Source organism: Ambystoma mexicanum, chromosome 9 (assembly GCF_040938575.1).
Source record: "Ambystoma mexicanum isolate Mex_15411 chromosome 9, UKY_AmexF1_1, whole genome shotgun sequence".
In the NCBI taxonomy this organism is placed as follows: domain Eukaryota; kingdom Metazoa; phylum Chordata; class Amphibia; order Caudata; family Ambystomatidae; genus Ambystoma; species Ambystoma mexicanum.
Window position 1 is genome coordinate 914,221,869 of NC_090931.1, and position 21,784 is coordinate 914,243,652.

The 21,784-nt window shown below is 43.0% G+C and overlaps 2 protein-coding genes across 5 annotated transcripts in view; one reads left to right on the forward strand and one right to left on the reverse strand.

Annotated features, from left to right (window-relative positions):
- Window positions 1-2,022, forward strand: part of CERKL (CERK like autophagy regulator) — a 1,041,140-nt gene extending 1,039,118 nt beyond the window's left edge. For all 4 annotated transcript variants that reach the window (XM_069616081.1, XM_069616083.1, XM_069616080.1 and 1 more), the window contains one exon: window positions 461-2,022. In XM_069616081.1, coding sequence (XP_069472182.1) covers window positions 461-477 — 17 coding nt within the window. In that variant the 3' untranslated portion in view covers window positions 478-2,022. The remainder of the gene's footprint in view (window positions 1-460) is intronic.
- Window positions 1,170-21,784, reverse strand: part of ITGA4 (integrin subunit alpha 4) — a 911,072-nt gene continuing 890,457 nt past the window's right edge. Inside the window, exon 28 of the mRNA XM_069616079.1 lies at window positions 1,170-19,541. Within this exon, the coding sequence (XP_069472180.1) occupies window positions 19,428-19,541 (114 nt within the window). The 3' untranslated portion in view covers window positions 1,170-19,427. The remainder of the gene's footprint in view (window positions 19,542-21,784) is intronic.

Genomic DNA, 21,784 nt, shown 5'->3' on the forward strand with positions numbered 1-21,784 from the left:
GTGCGCTGAGCACCAGAGCCATGGGTAGGTTTGGTTGGGCCCACCATCCTCTGGGAGGATGTCTTGGTTTAGGCCCATATATGGGGGCGAAAGATGGTGAAATACCTCAAAATGTTCTCCAGGTGGCACTAGTCATGTTTGTTACCAGCCAGACTCGACTTGGCAAAACATAGACTGCCACGAAGGAATGCACAGCCTGGGTATCTGGACCCTCTTTTTTTCACCTTGCTGGGGGCTGTTGGACCACATTTAGAGGCTTGCTTGGACACAGACCATATCCGACTGTGAGTGCATAGTACAGTATGACCCATGCTTCTACCTTTGTCTACAACTGCTTCGGTGTGACAAGTGCAATCTGTAAATGTGCCAAAATAAAGCAACACCTGGCAGCTTGATTTGATGTGAAACATGTGTAATCTTCCTTTATTAAATACTCATTTTGATTGTATTTACTTTTCAGACTACACCCTCAGCTGATTAATATGTATGGAAGAATTATTGAAGAGCTTTCCGAGTCCAAAGTAAGATGCACTTGTTTGTAGAGTATTCTCAGGGACCATCTTCTGAAGTACAACAGGAAATCGGATCTTCCGGTTTATGGTGGAATTCTACTAGAAGTTTGTAAAAAAAAAACAAAAAAAACTTTGCTTTATTCTGACGGACCATCTTCTGAAGTACAACAGGAAATCGGATCTTCCGGTTTATGGTGGAATTCTACTAGAAGTTTGTAAAAAAAAAACAAAAAAAACTTTGCTTTATTCTGACGGACCATCTTCTGAAGTACAACAGGAAATCGGATCTTCCGGTTTACCAGCAGAAGGCTTTATCAGCATCATTCTATTTTAAGCAGGATTGTGCTGGATTTACTTTCCCTGTTTGATTTATAGTCTCATGATCAACCAATAGGCAAAGTCTCCGTTTTTAAACTTCAGTGAACCCACATTTATTTAATGTTACACTAATAAGACCAAAGATATACAAAGTAACAACTTGTTTACAAAATATGTTGTGAGTTGTGTATGTTTAAAAATGCAAGCCCTGCAGACATACAATTATAATAGCAGCACAGCAGCGGGGACATTGCAGTTGAACTTTTTATTATAAAAATGCTTCAAATTCAAACGACACAAACAGTAGGTTGGGAGACAATTTCTTCTACCACACAAATAAATGTGCAATTATTTATATTCTTCATCATGATATTAGAGCCCTCACAATGTCGCGGTTATCACACAATGTGGCTAAGTGGGGACGCCAAGATTTAAAGCCAGGTCCACTGGATTCACATGGAGCAACTTAAAACCTAGACACATATCCTGCCAAGAAAGGGAGCAAGACTGTGAGATGAGCGGCAGGAGAAAACCAATAGAGGTCAAGAGATTTAATTAAAGACAGACCAATATAAAGAAAATGAATGGGGTTGAGAGACAGAGAAGTGAAAGAAAGCTGTGTGACAAAGGGTAGGTATGGTGTGAGAAAAAAAGAGCAGGAGAAGGAATGAGTGCGAGGGAAAGTGAGAGAGGAAATGTTAGCAATGAAGGGTGGAATAATAGGGGAGGAGAAGCTGTAACAGAGAGTCAGTGGAAGAAGGTGGCAGGGACTTGCATGAAAGGGAAGACCCTGAGAGGGATGTAGAGCGAACGAGAGAAAGGTAGAGAAGCAGTGAGACCACAGAGGATGCTTTCTCCCTGAGATAAATATTGCAAATATCACAATCAAATAAAATATATTTTACAAAAATTACATTCTCTAGCTCGTATTTACAAAATGTTAAAACTCCATTTTCTGAACCCTCAATATTCAGTGTAATGTACTAATTTAACCATGATTAAAATTACTGTCTTTTTAAATAATACAATTTGTTATACCTTTCTTAATATGAAAATATTCTGCTGTAACAATAATTCTACTACTCCTGATTGCCCAGGCATGTAAACATGTATGACCTATCTTTTGTACAGAGGCGCATATTTTGTTTGTACTGTAAATGTATGGCTTTACAATAAACTGGAAGTCCCATGATGACAGTGTGGCCTGTGCGATGTTCGGTTATCAATTGGAGGGAACTTCCATATATGTCCTCTGTCATGATGTCCATGTGTTAAAACCAACTTCAGAATGATGCTTTTCAGCAGTGAAATATTGGACCAAAGGCTAGCGAATCACCAAACCCTTCATGATCACACACTCTACTATCTCACTGGTACTGGCAACACCTTTGCACAAAAGGACCACTGAACACTTTGTACTCCATGTTTTTGTGGCTTTTCAAGTAATGGCCAAATTCAAAGATTTTTGAAAGTATCAAACAATGAGCAACAGCTGCATACATTTACCTGAAACTTTAGTCTTCGTGACACTACATGTTTCATCTTTATAGTTCTATTCCTACTGTTGTATTGGGCTTCACTGTGTTATGCATTCCACCGACGTTAGTTGAAAAATGTGCAAATAATGCTCTCTTGTCTTTTAAAGTCTGTGGCCCATGACTGCAGTATTTTGAATCATTACTCGTTCAAATGACCTGCACAAGTTTTAAACTGCCCCCCTCTCAGTTGGTCCATATTATGGTTGCCTGATCCTATTGTTTCTCTTCCCACTTCTGAAGGCTTATTACACTTTCAACATAACACTTGAATATGTGAAGTGAACACCCCTCAAAGTACTCTGATACATCAGCTTCAACTGGGCTTCCACTGTCTAAAAAAACTCTGCTTCTGTTTGAGCATTCATATGTTTGGGCAATAGTTCTCCTTATGCCTGCCTAGACTTTTAAGACTTGTGCATGGAAGGTACATTGTGTGAATCCCACCTGGCTTTTACAGTTTCATGGACTATTTGCATGTCCCACACCTGTGAGATTTTTTTTAATTTTTGTAAAAGGAAACACTTGGAAATGGTTGGATGTTGGTTTTACCAACACCAAATATTCATCAAATGAAAGGTGGGAGATTTCTTTTGCATTTGAAAATGTGAGATGTCAATACAGTATTGAAACATCAGAGTTTCTTCTGATAGTCTATGGCTATACTGACAACTGCAAACATGTTGAATTTATTTTACTTCACGTTTCAAATGATCAGGCCATGTCTGTACCATATGCTGATCCAGCTCTGAGCTCTTTGTGTGTCTTTTTGTCTTTGTCCGAATTTTTAGCGAGAGTCACGTTGTCCGTTATCTTGACATGGACGGGATGGTGGTGCATTTTTCATGGTTGAAAATAGAATGAGAGCGGCAGCAACAGATTCAACCCCAAGGGAACCAGTCTAGTATTTGAAAATATGCATTGTCACTGTGTGTCCTGCAGGAATGTCGCCATCACACAGAGTGTGTTTTCCATATCTGGGAGCTGAGGGGGTGGGACATGGGTGGGCTGTGGGCATTTTACAATGTTCTTTAATGGTGATTCCTTCCAGTGTATATTGTTGTCTTAAAAAGATCTTTACACTTATCTTACTTAGCAAAGCGCATTATTTTTTCAAGACGCTTCTCATTCCAAGATGGGCAGTCTGCTACACTCCTGCTGTGCTCTTTCAAAATACGCCTTTGTAAAAGGTGAATGGACCAAACAGCACCAATGAGAGATGCCGACTCCTTTGTCTACTTTCAAAAAATATTTTGGGAACGTAAGAACGACCACATATCTTAATATTTGACAAATATGCCTGTGATAAAAGGGTATTATGAGTGAGTTTAAGTACATAATGCCTTCTGGGCTTGGTGCTATTTTAATGTTTCACAGCAGTCACCCTTACACTGAACTGTTTGTAACCACAAACCATACTTAACTCATTTGGACAGCCTGAGAATTCGGAATGTGAAAATAAAATGATTGGGGTCCGAGAGCGCAAATTGAGCCAGAAGTTTAGAAGAGGGGCTGAGACAGAAACCGGTGTACAGATATCCTCAGAGATTTATATTTAAGGATATGTATATACATACATGTAACCGCTATTAGCACTAGGTCACGTTATCTTCAGCATAGTTCAATTGTGGCCTTGTGGTTTGTGTGTCGCGCCACTTCCTGCACTGGTATGCTATTGCATGGTTTACTGGAGCCTTTGTATGTTAACTTACCCAAACACTAGTGATTCATTTCTCCACCATTCACAAGACAAATCGCTGTGTGGAATATTTAACCATGAGCTACTAAAAATCTATTAGTTCAAGCAAATTCGTTCTCTCATTTAATTCTCCTTCTGACTACTATGTCTGTTCCTGATTTGACATTCCTAAGAAATTCCAGAGGTTCTTACTTAGCCTACTGGTGCACATTCTGGGGTGCCTAGGAGGCCTGCCAAAGGTGCTCATCCCCATGTGAACACTTTGTGTTTTGGGACCAATCAGAACATTAGGCAATCATGATCTAAAATGTGGATGATACCCCAGGTGATACTGTTCCCTGATTGTAACACCAAAACCAGTCCTGTTACAAATTCACAATGACAAATATCAAATAAGTCCCATTAGAACTGCAGTGCATTTGCTAGATCTTGGAATTACATGTGCTGAGGCACAGGCACTAGTCTTCAGTTTGCTTGTGAGACTATTGTTAAGGCTCAAGCCTTACAGGTCAGGCGAAGCATAACAGAAACATTTAAAGACTTCTTTTGAACCATCAGCTTCTGATTTCTCTGTGGTATCGGTTAACAAAGGTGATCAACTTCTAGACCATTGTGTCTTGCCTTAACAAAAAAGGCTGGAACTTTGAGCTCTTTGCAGGAAGTCAGCATGGTTTGGTAGTTGGGACCCATTTTCTAAACCTAAATCCTTTACCCAGGACCTACAGCCACCCGAAGCCTCCTGTGGATGTCTCCATTTTGTGAAGTTGTGGAAAGGAATATGTGGTCTGCCAAGAACTGGTTTAATTCTTCCTTGAGTAGACCATGAATCAGAATGTCAAAGCTTCAATTGCCCTTCAAACTGTACCAGTGGGGCTGGAGTGGTATACCTCACTTCAAATGGATCTTGCTACTCCGATGAGTTGTGGTGCATTATTGAGAGAAACCTTGCTCCTCTCTACGGATGCAACACACAATGACCTGCCTTTGCTTCTGTGTATTGGTGCAGAATTATGAACTATTGCTGACAGAAATTGCGAGCTTGGGCTCTTCCTTTCCTCCAGTAACAAATATAACTTCTTCAGCTCTTTTTCAAACACTCCAAGTCTTTCCTAGGCCCTCCTATTGACTTCAGCATTTCAGCTCTCCCCCACCCATGGTCCAAGGTTCCTGACAACAAATACTTTACAAGGAGCCTTTGGGCACACTGCTCAAAGATCCCTATATAGCCATCCACCAGTACACAGAAAATACCCAGTTGTACGTGAGAATAAAAAGTGCACAGGACATTCGTCATGTTTGCGAATACCTAGCCATCATTCAGTCCCAGATGCAGATGGCCTATCTCAAACTTAGCCCCTGCAAGACCAAATTTGTCCTCATCAGTCCCCCGGCTAAACAACAACTCATCCACTAATGGCTCAATGATATGCACCTAGAAGGATTTGATCTGCAACTCTTAGATTCAGCGAAATCATCAGGCTTCCCCATCGACAGCAGCCTGTCCTTGCAGAAACACATTTCCAAGAAGGCCCAAACAGCTTTGCTCCAAATCTCCACCCTTTGCAAAATCAAACCCTTTATCGAGCCGCATGGCCTCCGCACCATAGTGCAGGCCCCTGTGGTCTTGCACACTGATGGGGGAAACGCCCTCCTGACTGGGCTCCCAGCCATTGGCTTCCCTAAAAACTGTCCACCCTGCCGTAGTATGGCTTATTATGTGTGTGCGATAATTTGACTGAATCAACCTGCCCAACGTGAACTACATTGGCTTCCTCTCCAGACAAGGATACTGTACAAGACTGCTTGTATTATATACAAAGCAGGCATGAGTAGCACACCAGTGAACCTGGTGGCTAAGCTCCACATATGTGGTGGCACACGCTTCTCACACACGTGGCTTCTTCAACAACACAGGACTAATCCCAATGGATGCATGGATCGCAACTCACAGTACTGCACTACTGTTAAAAGATGCAAGCCCTAACGCTGGCTACCCACATTTTGTGCAGGGCTCCATTACTCTTAGGCTAGTTCCATACTTTAAGCAATAAAACAAATCAAATTAATTCTGCTGATGCAGCCCCATACTCTACTCAGAAATGCCTACCTTTTGAATACTGTTACACAAAATGAAATCTGTGACGAGGGACAGTTTCAAACCCCTGATTGCACAAGTCCACATGTAGGCTTCTGCTCTGTTAGTGCTTGTTTGGTGTCTGAACAGTAGCTAACACCATCGCCAATGACCGACATTCCTATCTTTCAGAGCCTCTTGGTCTGCTAGGGTAATCATTTCTTCCAGGACAAACATATGTACAACATACACTACTAATAAGTGGTGACAACACTTATTTTTCTAAGATGAGAACATTTCACACATTTATGGACAACCCTATGATGTGATTGAAATAAGGAGTCCCACTGGAGTGTTTAAAGCTTAGTATTGTTTTGGCCACTACGATCAGAGAAATGCCGTAACCAGGCTGCACAGATCTGGCAAGATTTCTCAAAATGTAGCGCTCAAACTCAAATGATGAGATCATGTGTGATTCTTTTGTATTCCCAAACCTCTCCTCGCTCCATCTCTTCCGTTGTGGGCAGTGTGTTAGAATGGCATTTGTGAGGGTAGGAAACCTGAACACTTTTAATATTACAATTATGCAGGTTATTCTGTTTCTAAAAGTGAGATCTGCTAATCTTACCCCACTTTCATAATGCCTCAGGCCAAAAAGCATGGCACATCCACGTACCTTTCCACCACTGTCTCCTGACATCTCCAGCATCTGCACTGCAATGTCAAGAGGGCAGGTTCAAAGGTCACATGTGCATTCCTGAACATAGCTGCTGGAACACAAAGTTCCAACAGATGGAGGTGGCTTTTCAATTGCATGCACCTCTGGTTCAAAATATAATTGTGCACCTTAGTCTAGTGGCAGTTGTTAAAAGTTCAAAAGAAGGCATGTCTAGTTTTCACATGGTGGCTACTGAGGTCACACCATTATGCAGCCACAGGCGATTAAAGTAATGTTGTCAGCTTGATGGACAGTGACACATTCATGACAGGGATTGGTGTGTGTATTAAGCTGTCTGGGCTGGGTGTACCCACAACAACCCTGTTTGGTCCAACCCAGGAAGTCCTTTCTTTTATCCACCTGATAAGGGCTGTCACCTTCCTTGAGAGAACAGGAATACTCCCTGGAAGGTTCCCTGGGAAACAGCACTTCAAAGACAACCCTACCACTACAATGGTCACCTCCCATCAGGGTGCTTATTACTGGAGTCCTTATGATGTAGAAAGACAGAGGAAAAGGGTTAAGTTGGAATAGTACAGGAGAGGGCATCAGTCCAGGGGGGTCTCATATTGAATTTTGCTAGTGCTCCCTATCTGCCTGTCCCTCTCTCCCCACTTCCTGCATAGAAAGCATGCTGGGTATGAAGGCAATAACACCTTAGTTGATTTAAATTTGGATACTGCTTGAAGAAGGTTTCACTGGAAGCTGTTTGGGAGTACAGTCTAGTCCAAAGTCCTATGCCAGAGAGGTGAAGACTGTAAACTCTGAGGAAGGCGAAAGGTCTTTTCCATAAGCATCCCAAGGGCTATATGGCATGACCTGCTGGACTGACAAGGCCTATTGCAGCTGAGACACTGGTAGCCAGGACCCTGCTCATTGGAGGAGCCAGAATCCTCCAAGTTTTCTCTACAAACCTTCCACGCTAGGAAGGGCATATGAGAGGATTCACCTTACTCGGAGGCCCTGGACTGGGTCTGCCAGAAACCTCAGCACCAAGGAAGCATTCCCTGCATCTGCAAACTGCCTCAGTCAGTGCTGGTTTGGGCACCTTCAACGCTGTCCAAATGGCTGTAAGGGAACTGCTGTAGTCCTCTCCAACCTCGATGCTCAATCGCCTCAGTATCTCCGAGTTTCAATCAATGCCAAAGCTCTGCTGTCTCTGCATCTGTGACCCATCGAATCTTCTAGCGCCCTGAGCTTGACACCTTCTTCCTCTGCTTCTCTGCACGCGATGCAGCTGAGTCTTCCAGCGCTGCCTACCCTAACACTTCCTGCAATTCCCAGAAACTTTGACCCGTAAGCCATCACTGCTGCCCAACAGCACCACACTGTTGGAACACATCACCACCACTCCCCAAATAGACCACCAGGTTGGTGCTAAAAGCACTCGGACTCCTGGTTCAATGCCAAAAATCCTTGCTTAACACTGTTGAGCCATGAAATACAAGAACTAAATGCATTTGAAGTGGTCTTGTCCCTCTGGTCTGCCTTAAAGGACCATAGTGAGCTTAAAGCCCCCTTCTCTACTTTTTTCAAAGCCATATCCAATAACTTTGACATTTTGCAGCTGAACTCTTGCCTGAGCGCCCCAGTCTACAAACACACAGTGACCCTTTAAAGTCTGCTTTCTGTGTGGTTTGCCTTAATGACCAGACCAGTAGTGTTTTTATTTGTTAGTCTAATAAAAAATTCAATTTGTATAGAACCTTGGTTGGGTGTTCTTATATTTTGGTACAACAGCCCTATTGCTGCTTGGATTGCTTCTGTACCAAGGTACACCCCGCCTGAAGAGTAAAGCCTGTCATGTGCTTGCTCTAGCTTAACAGGTAAAGGATCAGTGCTAGTTTAGTAGCAGTGTGGGGCTGAGTAGGTCTTTTTATTCTGTATTCCTGCAGAGCAGTAGTCATTTCGTCACATGCACTGCTAAGTTGATGTAGGTGTCTGGTAGCTTCTGCCTGTGCTCCACTTAATAAGGAAACCACATGAATGTGTTGCCTCCAAAAAATATTACAAAATTCTGTCTTGCATATTTTACCAAGAAACGGCAGGTGAAGATCTGCCCAGATGTAATTACAAAGATATGGAATAAAATGGCAGTATTTAACAACAATCGTCCAGAAGATGAGCAGCAAACATACGTTTTATGATTGAGCTCAGACAGGCCTCTCTGTTGCCTTAGCTATGTCTTAAATCCTATGGATATGGCTCCAAAGGTCAAAGAAAAACAGGCATACCATGTGCTTTTGTTCAAGAGTGTGCGACCTGTACACTTTGTGGCAGATTCTTAATGCCAAAGGGATGGAGGAATGCACCACAGGATAATTCAGGAAGGTCTAAAGGGTTATACGCTGCAGATTCACAACAACGTTACAAAGTATGGACTTTATGATGTTAATCTTGATGGAATGGCATGTTTTACCTCAATGCGATTTCACATCTGGGGCTGCAAAGGATTTCGAAATATGGCAGATGCGTAGTTAATTGAAGATGTTGGAAAGGTGCATGTTAGTAAAGGCCGAGGTTAAGGTGCGGTCAGGTGAAATATCAGAAGAAATTACTTTTTTTCATCAGTGTCAGTTTGCTAAGCCACGTACTTGCATGGATGGACTACAGTAGATGAGACTTGGGGATTTTTTATGGCAGTAAAAATGTTGATTATGTTTATTTCTCTCTTAAAGTGTGTTGGAGAAGTAGTGTTGAGCAGAGCATGCTGAGCACCCTAGTCAGGGTTATCTCCAAACTCTGAATCACCCTCTTACGATCTAAAACCTATAACTTGAATTGAGTCTCTCTATGCAGCTGTGATAAGTAAACAATTCCACCAGTTGCTCTCCTCCTTGCCCCACAACACTCCCTCCAGCTCCTTGGCTCAAATTGGCTCACACAAATAGGCCCCTCAGAAGAGCTCATGCCAAATGGACATCAGACCTGCTAACTGTCAGAATAAAAGGCAGTTGGAGAACATTTGACCAGGTTCTATACTATCTGATTGAAGAATATAAACCAATCAGCTTTATGTTCCTTCCCCTCCATCTTAGAATGTGAGAGGCCCACCAAACTGTACTTCGAGCAAGTTAAGAAAAGTAGCAGATCAGAGTCTCAGCAGCCAGCATTCGCATCAGAAACATCAGATACATCCCAGGAACAATACAAAAGCCTTCTTAAAACCACCTATCCGTTGGGCAGGCAGTCGTAGTCTTGTTAATACAGAGGTTACCACCTTCTTCATTTCAAATGGCCCACATGGACTGAACTTGTTTTTCTCCTTCAAGAAAATACTTTGCAAATACTTTTGGTTGACTGCCATACTAGCTCCCCCACCTAATAGTTTTGGGCTGGATATCTGGATCAGTTAGTACATCTCTTAATCAGCTTTGCTCTGCAGTAAGGGTACTACTGCCGTCCGTAGGTTCTGCTTCCTGATCTGGAGTCTCTTTTCCATACCAGGGTTCTAGGTCTTCACAACTACAAATGCCAAAAAGAAATGAGGATTACAGCCCTGGTTACAAAAGAACAGGGGCATGGACGTTGAGTCTTTAGCTGAATTCTTATAGCAAATATCAGCAAGCTAGATCAAATCCACCTAGCCTTTTCCTGCCAGAAGATACCATGGATACCTTTCCAGTTCCTGGTTCACCCTCTCTGACTATTGGATTGGGGATGACACCAGTGGTGAGCTGGACCTATATCCCCAGAACCTTTTAATGCTTGCCAAGATATGGAAACAAATTGCAAGGCACTATCGGATGTCACCCGATTCAGAAGTCAGTAAATCTGTACTATGGTTTTAAGAACCCATGTGCCAGAGTGATTGCTGTGACTAGCCCCTTAATCTGAATGAAATACCTTGCCTTGGTCAAAATGTCCTCCACCACGAGCATCGCTGAACATCCCTTGTCTCTTGGATGGTCTACCATAAAGTCATATTACTGTGTGTGCCAAGGTTCCAGTGGAATTCAAACGGGAATCAGGAGACCCAGTGGCTTCTTCCTTTCAGACCTGGCATGAGCATAGCCCTCACATGTATTCATAAAATATAAGGCATCTATGCGCATGGTGTCTCATTACAAATGACTTTACAATAATTCTATGCTCTTCCAGACCTTTTCGCAGGAATATTCGTTGACTTTGCAAAATCAAAATCCATAAAATTCCCTTAGCACCTCGGTCTATCACACATGGGCCAATGCAGCTTAACCTGCCTTCCCAAAACAAGTTTACATTCTGAGCTATAAGAGGGACTGCTGCTTGAAGGTGTTAGCCATCTGCTTAGTCTTGGCTGAAGGTGATTGAAACATTCCAAGCCTGTGGGGCACTCAATCAAGACATGCCCATCTCTGTCACAATATAGACAGAGGAATTGTCTACTCTTTTCTAGTTAGGGCTCTTGCGATCTAGCTAAAGGTTCTGACATCTTTGAGTCCTTACCAAAAATTATATGTTCTTTCCACCCCTTGACAAGACCACCCTTCTGGGACACGCCACCTGCTCTCAACTTTTCATTCCCCCAACCTGTTGTCCACATACACCAAATGCTATTTCAGTGTCTCAACAATCATATACAAGACATATTTTAGCCCATCTCTCATTCCACAGCAGAGCAGAGCCATCTTCCACTCCGGCCAGCCACTTTCTAATGCCAAGGACCTGAATTGGATGATGTAAGTGACCAGGTCCCAATCCCTTTGTATCAACTCCACAATTCACTATCCATGCTCTGAGAAACAGCATACTCTGAGAAACCACTTGTCAAATATCTTTCTGAATATCAACTGAAACAGAGCCAAATTGGGTACTTGAGTGGGTCCTCTGTTTGGCAGAGTTATCGAGCAAGCAGCCACGCTATGAGTGAGGTATGACAAAAAACTGCAACCTTCAACACTGCTGTGAGAAAGGCATCAGGCCTACAAAGCCAATGCAGCTCACACTGGGTGAAGAAAATTGTAAACATTTTAGGGCACCCCCTCCAAGAGTGCTCTGGAGGGCACAATGGAATGGCTACCAAAGCACTTAGAGTGATCTATATCTGGCATCCATATAGGTGCTAAATTGTAGGGATTTCCAGGGCAATACTCCTCCTTCCATGTACTCTTGACCAAATGCTTCATTTGCGCTTCTATGGTAGTTTGGCCAAAGTTAGGAATACAATTCAAATGGATTGTGTCCTCCCACGTATTTCTCATCTTAGATATATCCTTACCTTAAGCTTTGCTTTGGAATTTTTTTTTTCTTTCCAACAGAGGGCGCTCCACTCAAGGCCGTGGCATTGATGTCGCTCGGCGGCATCCGTCGAGCGGCACCAACGTCAACCAATGTATAAATGCCTCGAGCGCGCCCGTTGGTTTCCGTTCTGTTTTTCCGTTAGCTTCGCTTCAGATAGTTATAACAGCGCTTCAGTTTCGTGTGAAAATATGTCGTCCTCATCGAACCCTTCCACACCGAAAACTGGATTTAAGAAATGCCAGAAATGTGGGAAAAAGATGTCGCTGATCCCCACAAAAACTGCCTCTGGTGCCTCGGCTCCGACCAGCGTATAGATGACTGCGATTCTTGTCAGTCGATGACCCATAAGTCCTTAAAAGAATGTTGAGGTAAACTGGCGGTGGGGGGAGGGATTCTCGAAGTTTTCTTCGAAGGAGAGAAAAGACTCAGCTGAGTCTTCGATGACACATCATACAAAATCTAGATTGAGTAGCAGATCAGGAAAGTCCTCTTCTTCAACCTCCAAAAAGGCGAAAAAAAGACGACACCGGTCTCCCTCTTCTTCCTCGACGTCATCTGAGGAAGTTATAGCATGTCCGTCAAGACATGACTCTCCAAGAAAATATGAAGGCTTTAGAGTTTCCATGTTAAACATTTTTGAGAACGCGGCCTAGACCCCCTCAAAAAAGTCTGACGAAGACCATGCCCCTGCTCACAAGAAAACTGACAGGGGAAGATCTAAAACGAGAAAATGTGAAAAAAAATTGTCGAGGGTGTCATCCAGGGACTCTTCCCAGACACTCCATGGAAAAAGCCTACCGGTGCATAAATCGGAGGTAGAAGGAAAAAAGATGGCATCAGACTCTCATACGTCAAAGACGGCATTGAAAAAACGTCCTCGAAGCCATTGAGGGCGGTCGAGTACAAGACGTAGATGACTCCACCTAAAAAGACGTCAAGTGTACAGTCGACAGTTTCGAAGACTCCTTCGACGGCGTCGATGATCTCGACAACTCCTTCGACGATTCCTTCGAAGGCATCGAAGGCTACCTCAACAATATTGAAGGTTGTAGATACAACATCGACGCCATTGATGTATTTGTCGACGCCCATGCCTATGCCAATATCAAAACCTATACCACCCGAAAAGATTCTTCATCCTGAGAGTAGACATGATTTTTTTAGGACCATGTCATCCATATACCAAGGAGCATCATCAGCAGATGAAGAAGTTTCTTCTGCTGCTGTTAAATTTGGCACAGGCACAAGACCAGTCCCTGGAGAATTAATTGACCCACAATCTAAAGTACAAGACTTGCATGAGTGCTTGCAATCAGCAAGTGGTCTGGATACTTCTCCAGAATACGAATTTGAAAAGCCTGACCCAGCAGAACATGCTGACGCACGCTATAGAAAGCTAATGAGTAGAGTTACTGAATTCATGGGATAGGGTAGGAATTCACCTGTATATCAAGATGATGACATGACTGATATCCTTTCAGGAGGACCTCAGCAAGACCCCATACTTCCCTTTCATGTAGCCTTACAAAAAAGGGTTAATACTGCATGGGAACGTCCTGAAGCCATTCCAGCAGTAAATAAAACATTTGTGTCAAAATATAGACCTTGTAATTCAGATCCAGAATATTTGAGTAAGCATCCATCTCCAGAAAGTCTGGTAGTTCAAGCAGCTTCTTCTACTAGAAATGCTGCATACCCAACAATTCCCCCAGATAGGGATGATAAAAAGGTTGATGCATGGTCCAGAAAGATTTTTACATCAGGGAGTATGTCTTTAAAATCCACCAGCTGAACACATCCCAGAAGGTGAGGAACGTTATGGATTCCTAGCCATAATAAGGGATGGAAAGGAGGCTTCGGGGAATGCCTTCAATCAGGTTTGGACACAGCTGTGAGTATCAGTAGGTCCATGGCATCTAGCATAGTGCTACAAAGATTGGCGTGGCTAAGGAATCCAGGCTTCTTAATATGCCATTTGAAGGCTCAAGGTTGTTTGGCTGCAAGGCGGATGAAAGTTTGGAGAAGCTGCAGACCTCCAAAGCAGCGGCAAAATCACTCAGTGCCGCTATAAGACAACCTCAACAACGCGCCTACACAGGCTCATCTTCCTGGACGGGTCATCCCTCTCAATTTTATTCCTCACTTGGAAAAGGAAGGGGAGAGGCCAGTCGGAGAGGTCAAAGAAAACGTCCTCGGTGGCGAGGAAAAGGTGTTAGATCTGCCCCAGCAGCTGCTTCTGTGCCTTCAGCTGCTGCTGCAGCTGCCGCAAAACCACTCTGAGGTTTTGACCCACAAGACCCCAGTGAGAGACAGAATCTCACGGCATATGAAAGAATGGCGGGGCATTACTTCAGATGCTTGGGCATTGGAAACAGTATCCCAAGGTTACTGCCTTCCTTTTCTAAAGAAACCTCAGAATCACCCACTGGGATCCAACTCTGTCAAACATCCAGATCCGCTCCTGTTGCAGGAAGTTTTAACCCTGCTACAGAAAGGTGCAATAGAACATGTACCTGCAGCGGAGAGGAACAAGGGTTGGTATTCCCCTTATTCTCTCATACCAAAGAAAGACAGAGGACTGAGACCGATCTTGGACTTGAGAAGTTTGAACAAATTCCTCAGGAAGGACAAGTTCAAGATGGTCACACTTTCTCAGATCCTTCAGGCTCTCCAACTCCAAAACTGGTTGGTATCATTCGATCTTCAGGATGCTTACTTTCATGTGCCAATCCATCTCAAGCACAGAAAGTACCTGAGGTTTGCGATTGGCAATTCTCACTATCAATTTCGAGTTCTGCCATTCGGGTTGACCTCCGCCTGAGAGTTTTCACCAAGTTAATGGCGGTAGTGGCAGCAAGTCTCAGGAGAGGGCGGATTCACGTCTACACCTATCTGGATGACTGGATGATCAGAGCACATTCTCCAGAACAAGCCCAGGATCATCTGTCCAAGACTTGCCACTTCCTTCACAAGCTAGGGTTTTCTCTGAATTTAAAAAAGTCAAACATGATACCATCACAAAAGCTCCAATTTATCAGAGCAGTCCTTCCAGGACACTTGTTCGGGCAAAGCCTCGCCTCCCGAAGAGAGAGCTCTCCACATTCTGCAGATGGTAATAAAATTCCAGAATGCCCAGTATCTACCGGCCTTCGATTTTCTCAGGTTGCTCGGTCTCATGGCATCCTGCATTTTTCTGGTGCCAGAAGCCAGATTGAGGATGAAATCCCTTCAATGGGCTCTCAGGACTCAATGGTCCCAATTTTCAAGGGAAATCTCAGATCTATTGCAAGTTCCAACCAAGGTAGCACATGATCTGCAATGGTGGGCTTGCAAAGAACATATCCTCGGGAGAATCTTTTGGGCAACCATTGCAGGAGATTACAGTAGTAACGGACGCCTCACTAACGGGGTGGGGAGCTCACACCAACGATCTGACAATCAGCTGTCGTTGGTCTCCATCGGAGTCCAAACTACACATCAACCTATTGGAGCTGAGGGCAATCAGACTAGCTCTGAAGGCCTTCCTGCCCTCTGTACGGGGAAAGAATGTCCTGATAATGACAGACAACATGGTGGCCATGAAGAGAGGAGGGTCACTGTGCAGAGAAGCAATGCAGCTCTGGTTCTGAGCAATGCAAGAAGGGATCTCTCTATCGGCAGTTCACCTGCCCGGAGAGAAAAACACAGCAGCGGACACGCTGAGCAGGCAGAGCACAGTCTCCCACGAGTGGGAGATAGCTCAGGGAGTCCTTCAAGAGATCTTCGCCCTTTGGGGAACCCCTCAAGTGGATCTGTTCGCGACAGGTGTCAACCGGAAGTGCAAACTGTACTGCTCAAGGGAATTTCCCCCGAAAGGAGCTCTAGGGGATGCATTTGTGGTGGAATGGGAATTCCCACTTCTGTACGCGTTCCCTCCAGTCCCTGTGAGCCCCCAAATAATCAGAAGATTGAGAAAGTTCGGGAAAACCATGATCCTATTTGCTCCAGATTGAACCAGGGGAACGTGGTACCCGGACCTTCTGGACATGTCCATCTGTCCTCCAATACGTCTTCCAAAAAGAAACTCTTCTCCCACAAGACGGAGGTCACATTATCCATCCAGAGGTCAACACACTCAACATTCATGCATGGCTTCTGAGAGGTTGAGATACAAGGATTGGGACCTTCCGGATGACGTAATGGAGATCTTGCTTTCAGCCAGAAGGCCAGCAACTAAATCTCTGTTTCGGTGTCATTGGAACAAGTTCAGTAACTGGTGCAGAGAAAAGAATGTTGACCCATTTCAATGTAATATTCCCACAGTATTGTCTTTTCTATTACATTTGGCTAATCTGGGGCTCCAGGTTGGTAAGATAAAAGGATACTTAGCAGCGCTATCCATTTTTAAGCGCTCTTCAGAGGAAGAATCTTACTTTAAGATACCTTTTAATAATTCAATTCTTAAAGGGCCTCAATAATGTGTTTCCCCCGATACCCTTTCAAGTTGGGATTTAAACTTGGTTCTAAAATTCCTCACATGTATTCCATTTGAGCCTTTACATTCATGTCTATTGAGGCTCCTTAGTTTAAAAACAATACTTCTTGCGGCAATGACATCAGCCCACAGGGTAAGTGAGTTACAGGCGCTTTCTAGCGGTCCTCCTCCATCTTTTATAAAGATAAAGTAGTCCTTAGAGTAAAACCATCTTTTTTGCCAAAAATTGTTTCAGATTTTCACCTGTCACAAAAAATAACACTGCCTACTTTCTACCCACCTCCTCACGCAAGTAAGGAAGAGGAACGGCTACATAAATTAGATCCTAGAAGAGCTCTTAGCTTCTATATTTCAATATTGGCAAAAATACGACCGTGTGATCCACTTTTTGTGTGTTACATTGGCCGCAAATTAGAACTTGCTTTAACTAAACAAACATTATCTAGATTAATAATTTTGGCAATAACAGAATGTTATAGATTGGCTGGGAAAGAACCACCAGATGGGCTGAGGGCTCATTCAACCAGGGGCATGGCATCTTTGACAGCACTTCAAAGGGGTGTCCCTGTGCAAGATATTTGTGCAGCAGCCACATGGTCATCCATGCATACGTCTAGAAAACATTATGCTCTAGATTCGACTTCTTCTCAAGGAGGTCTATTTGCTAAATCTGTACTTCATTCTGTAAATGACTAGAACAATTCTGTATTCCCACCTCCAATACAAAACTGCTTTGGGAGTCTAAGATGAGGAATACCTGGGAGGACACAATCCATTCGAAGAACAAGTTACTTACCAACTGTAACATTCTTTCGATTGGATGTTCCTCCCATGTATTCCTCATCGAACCTCCCAGCCAACCCCACAGTACAGTTTGTGATTTACACTCTAAATTCCTATTTATATATCTAAGATGAGGAATACGTGGGAGGAACATCCAATCAAAAGAACGTTACAGTTGGTAAGTAACTTGTTCTTCTGTTCCGTCTTTTCAGGGAGGGCCCTTAGAAGGATCTCAGTTCGAACCCCTTTGTGTAGAGACCCACTAGTCAATATGTACAAGCTGAATGAGGCCTATGCCCAGTTTCTAGGGAGACCCATCAACGTGTGTATCTGACCCTAGCCTGCAGGTGTGGTTGCACACCTTGTTCCTCTTTCATGAGATTCAGGAAAAGGTTATTGGTCTCTCATTCATTTGGAAGCCTCTACAGCTGAAGAGCTTACCAAATGTAGCACTGGATTTGTAACCGATATAACTGTGGCTTGCATTTGCATTGTGTTGTGTTCCTTCCAAGCCCAGCTTCTGATGTAGAAGGAATGCTTCCCAAATTGAAGGCTCAGAATGCTGATAAACGTGTACTTCACAAAAGTAGAACCTTAAATATGTGTTAGCTATTGTGGCTCTAGCCCATGGAAACCACAAAGGCCACCTCTGAACGCTGCATCAGTCCTTATATTCGTGAGTACTAAAGGGGCAAGGGAATTGTAACAATCTGGATGAGGGCCAGGAATCTTAAGTGACATTCCAATGCCATGTTCAACTGGACACAAACTTCAAAGTAGCCACACAGAGTATAAAAAACTGCGTGCATTTTGAATGCACTATGTGCTGGGCTTTACATCCAAGATTGTGTCCTTAAGCCATTTAAAGAACACTTTTGGATAAGATTATAAAGTTTGTTTCGCAGCTGCCTACTCTCAATCATGAATTCTGAGTCCTATAGAAGAGTCTGGAGAAATAGAGACTGAATGTAGGTACATATAAATTGTTGCGTCCAAAAGACACATCCGCTATACACAGGGCGTTTGTATGCTTGTTTAGATTGAGAGACTGAGCACGACTGTGTAAGCCAGCAGAAGAGTTGAGAAGAATGGGCATTGCACCAGTCTGAAGGCATGGTAACGGATGGCTAGGGTTTCACTATGGTGAGAAATGTGCACTTCCTCTGTATTTGCCATATATATATATATATATATATCATTGCTGTGTACATGTTGCACACTGCCTATAAATTTAGGTATGTATCTAGTCAATATTAACAAATATTGTATTATAGAGTATATGTCAACCGATGTTTTTCCTTCCAGTATCAAGATTTAATATGTTCAAGAATGCATTGTGTTGGCTATTTAGAGATCAGTGGGTGTGTAGGGAATATGGTTTAATACAGTGCAGCTGCTTTTCATGTCCTTGCCATGACTACATTTGACCTTGTTGACCAGCCATTCCCTTCTTTCCTTGCACAAACACTGCCATCGAAAGAGAAATCATTAATATATGTGCCAGCCTTTCATTGTCCATTTAAAATTGGGAGACCCATATATGGGCTGTTTTCTTCAGATTAGAATATTTTACAAGGCATAACATTAAAAATGTGAAAAGAATTTGGTTATTTATGCAAGGGTGTGGCTGTGATCACCATAGAAAGGTGTGAAGTTATCAAAAATAGATTTTTAGTTGACTTTGATGAACATTTTTTCTGAAGGTGAATATTTGTAAGCATATACCATGGGGCATTGTTCCCGTATCTGCTGATCTTTCAAGCATTATTAAAAGATGTAAGGGGATGTGTTTTCTGCAGTATTCGGAGAACAGGGTCCTCCTGTGTCACAGCATGTTGGGCTTTGTTTTGAGGAAATAGGTTCTGTGCACTAGTTTTGGAGGTTTCCTGAGGCAGAAGAGTCATTGAGTGCAATGTGTACTGTAGGTGGCCCTTGTAAGTTACTTTTCATCGGTGGTGTGAATAGCCTACAGTACCACTAACAAATCCCTACACATGAATTACCATCCATATTAAGTTAGAACAGCACCAGTTCATTAAATAGAAATCCTGACGGCTATTCTTTTCAAGTCAAGTGTTTCAAATCCTTTTCCTAGGAGAAGCCATTCCTTTCTGTCTTTAGTGTTGTTTCCTCAGCTCCGTCCTTCTCCTCTGTGTGGGTCCCCTCTGTGGGTAGAGGTTCATACATTCTTTTAAAGAATCCGATCTAAAAACAAACACAATTTCATGTTATAAGGGTATAGTTAGAACACATTTATCTTCATATGATAAAAATCATAAACTTGCGTATGTTTTATAATTCAAAAATATATTTTCATGCTGTTTACATGCAGGGGCTTTAACACATAATTGAACTGGAGTAAAAGGTAGGAAAATTTAATTTCAATATTAAAACTGAGTCAGGATTTGATACTATGACTTTGCCACACTTTTCGTCTATTCTTAGCGCTTTCTCCTCTTTCCCTGTCTAAGGCTCCATTCAGCACATGTTGGACTCCAATGTGACCAGGCTGAGAGATTCTCCTGCTTTTGGTCAATATCTTGCATATGACCAATATTGGTCCCTAACGGCATGATTATTTCGGGGAGGTGGCCGGTGTTTATTAGGGAACTTCCTTGGCTGGTGTCTGTATTCTGTGCATATTACTGTGCTGTGTTTGGTCGAGGAAAAGCTGGGGAGGACAGGGTCTGTGACTTATGTGGTGGAAGTTGATGGGTTCACCCGTGAAATCAGTGATCCTCATAAAATTCAGTGGGCCTCATTCTAAGTTTGCGGATCTGGAAACAAGGGTGCTGGTAAGCTCACTGGCACCGTTGTTTCTGGACTGGCAAACTGTGTTTGCCTACCGTGGCCGCTGTGCCCGATAGGTCTGACACTGCCAGGCTCAGCGGCCACGGTAGGCAAACACTTCCCGGAAGCGCCAGCACCATTAGCAACGGTGCCAGTGCTTCCATGTCCCCACTTCCATAGAGTCCTTTGCTACTCTATGGGAATGGGGACTTAAAATGTACTGGCGCATGACTAACCGGGTGGCCAGACTCGTAATGAGCCGGGGGCACCGGGAAGTCAGCCGTCAGTAAATTATTACGAGTCCGGCAGAAACCTGCTGGTAGCACCGGCAGAGTTACCACCTGACTCGTAATGAAGCCCAGTGTCATTGAATGCCCTCCCCTTAGGTTACTATTTGTATTTACACACCGTACATGTATTCAATGGTATGCAGTGATTATAACAAATTCAAAATAATGAACAGTTATTTGATCTAAACATTTATTCAACCTAGTGAAAAGTTTGATACTGCTGGCAGTAATATGTCCTCTAGCACAGACCTGAAGGTATGAATGTCTGCCGTCTAAGTTGTGTTTCAGATGGACAGACATGTTCCCAGTTTAGTCTTTCATTCGGGCAGTATCAGATAGTAGTACCTGATAAGATTGCTATGTTTATTGTCCCCAGTTGAGCTGTTGGTTGCATATAAGGTGAAATTGGGAATGCAGCATTGGTTGAATGCACATTTCACAATAGTGAACAAATGCGAAGACTCTCAAAGGACCCAGATGCAATATGTTTTCAGGTACAAAATGATTCAGGACCATGGCTTGCAGATATACTTAAACACTTCTAACCACACTCCGCATTGTTGATGGCATATTAAACAAGTAAACAAATCCAATAAAAAAAAAAAAAGGCAGCAGACAAAAATTGATCACTGTTCCTGGCTTGTGCAGTCGAGATGAATTTCATTCCCTGCGCTTTGTTCTGAATGTCTCTTACCACATTTAAGTTGGTATCTATAGAACGAATTGGCTGCATATCTCTGCTCTTGTGAAGCATATCTATTTTTTAGAAGCACAAGTAACTGTAATTTGGCTCATCAGCGGTATTTGTCAAAACACACATTTTGATGCTTTGTTATTCTTGGTTTTTGGTATTTGAAAGAGTAGTTTCAATGACACCATTCAACTCTGCCTAGGAATTCATCAATAAACCACCCTTTACCCCACAGGTTAAACAGTCCAATGACAGTACCTTGATTAGCCCCTTTGGTGAAAACTTCCTTTCGTTCCATCTTACCATATTTCAAAGAACTACAGCAATACAATGGTTAATCACTAATCAATAACAGATTATTTTCATTGGAATGATTCCAGCCACTTGAAAATATCATTGCCAACATTGTCTACAATACACTATCCATCACAATACATTGTTATAAAATAATCAATAGTTGCCAAAGGAGTTCTTACAAATTTCCTGGTGGCTGGAGTTTCTGACACAGTGCAGTCATTAAGATGTATCATGAAGCCTGCTCATTTGCAAAATTAAACTGCAAATTTAGTTGAGGTATGCCCCATATGTCAAGTTCGGTGGCATTGCTTCCTTCAATCACTTTATCTCTAACACCCCACCCATAGGAAGACAAGGGAGGGTATGATCATGGTTTAAGC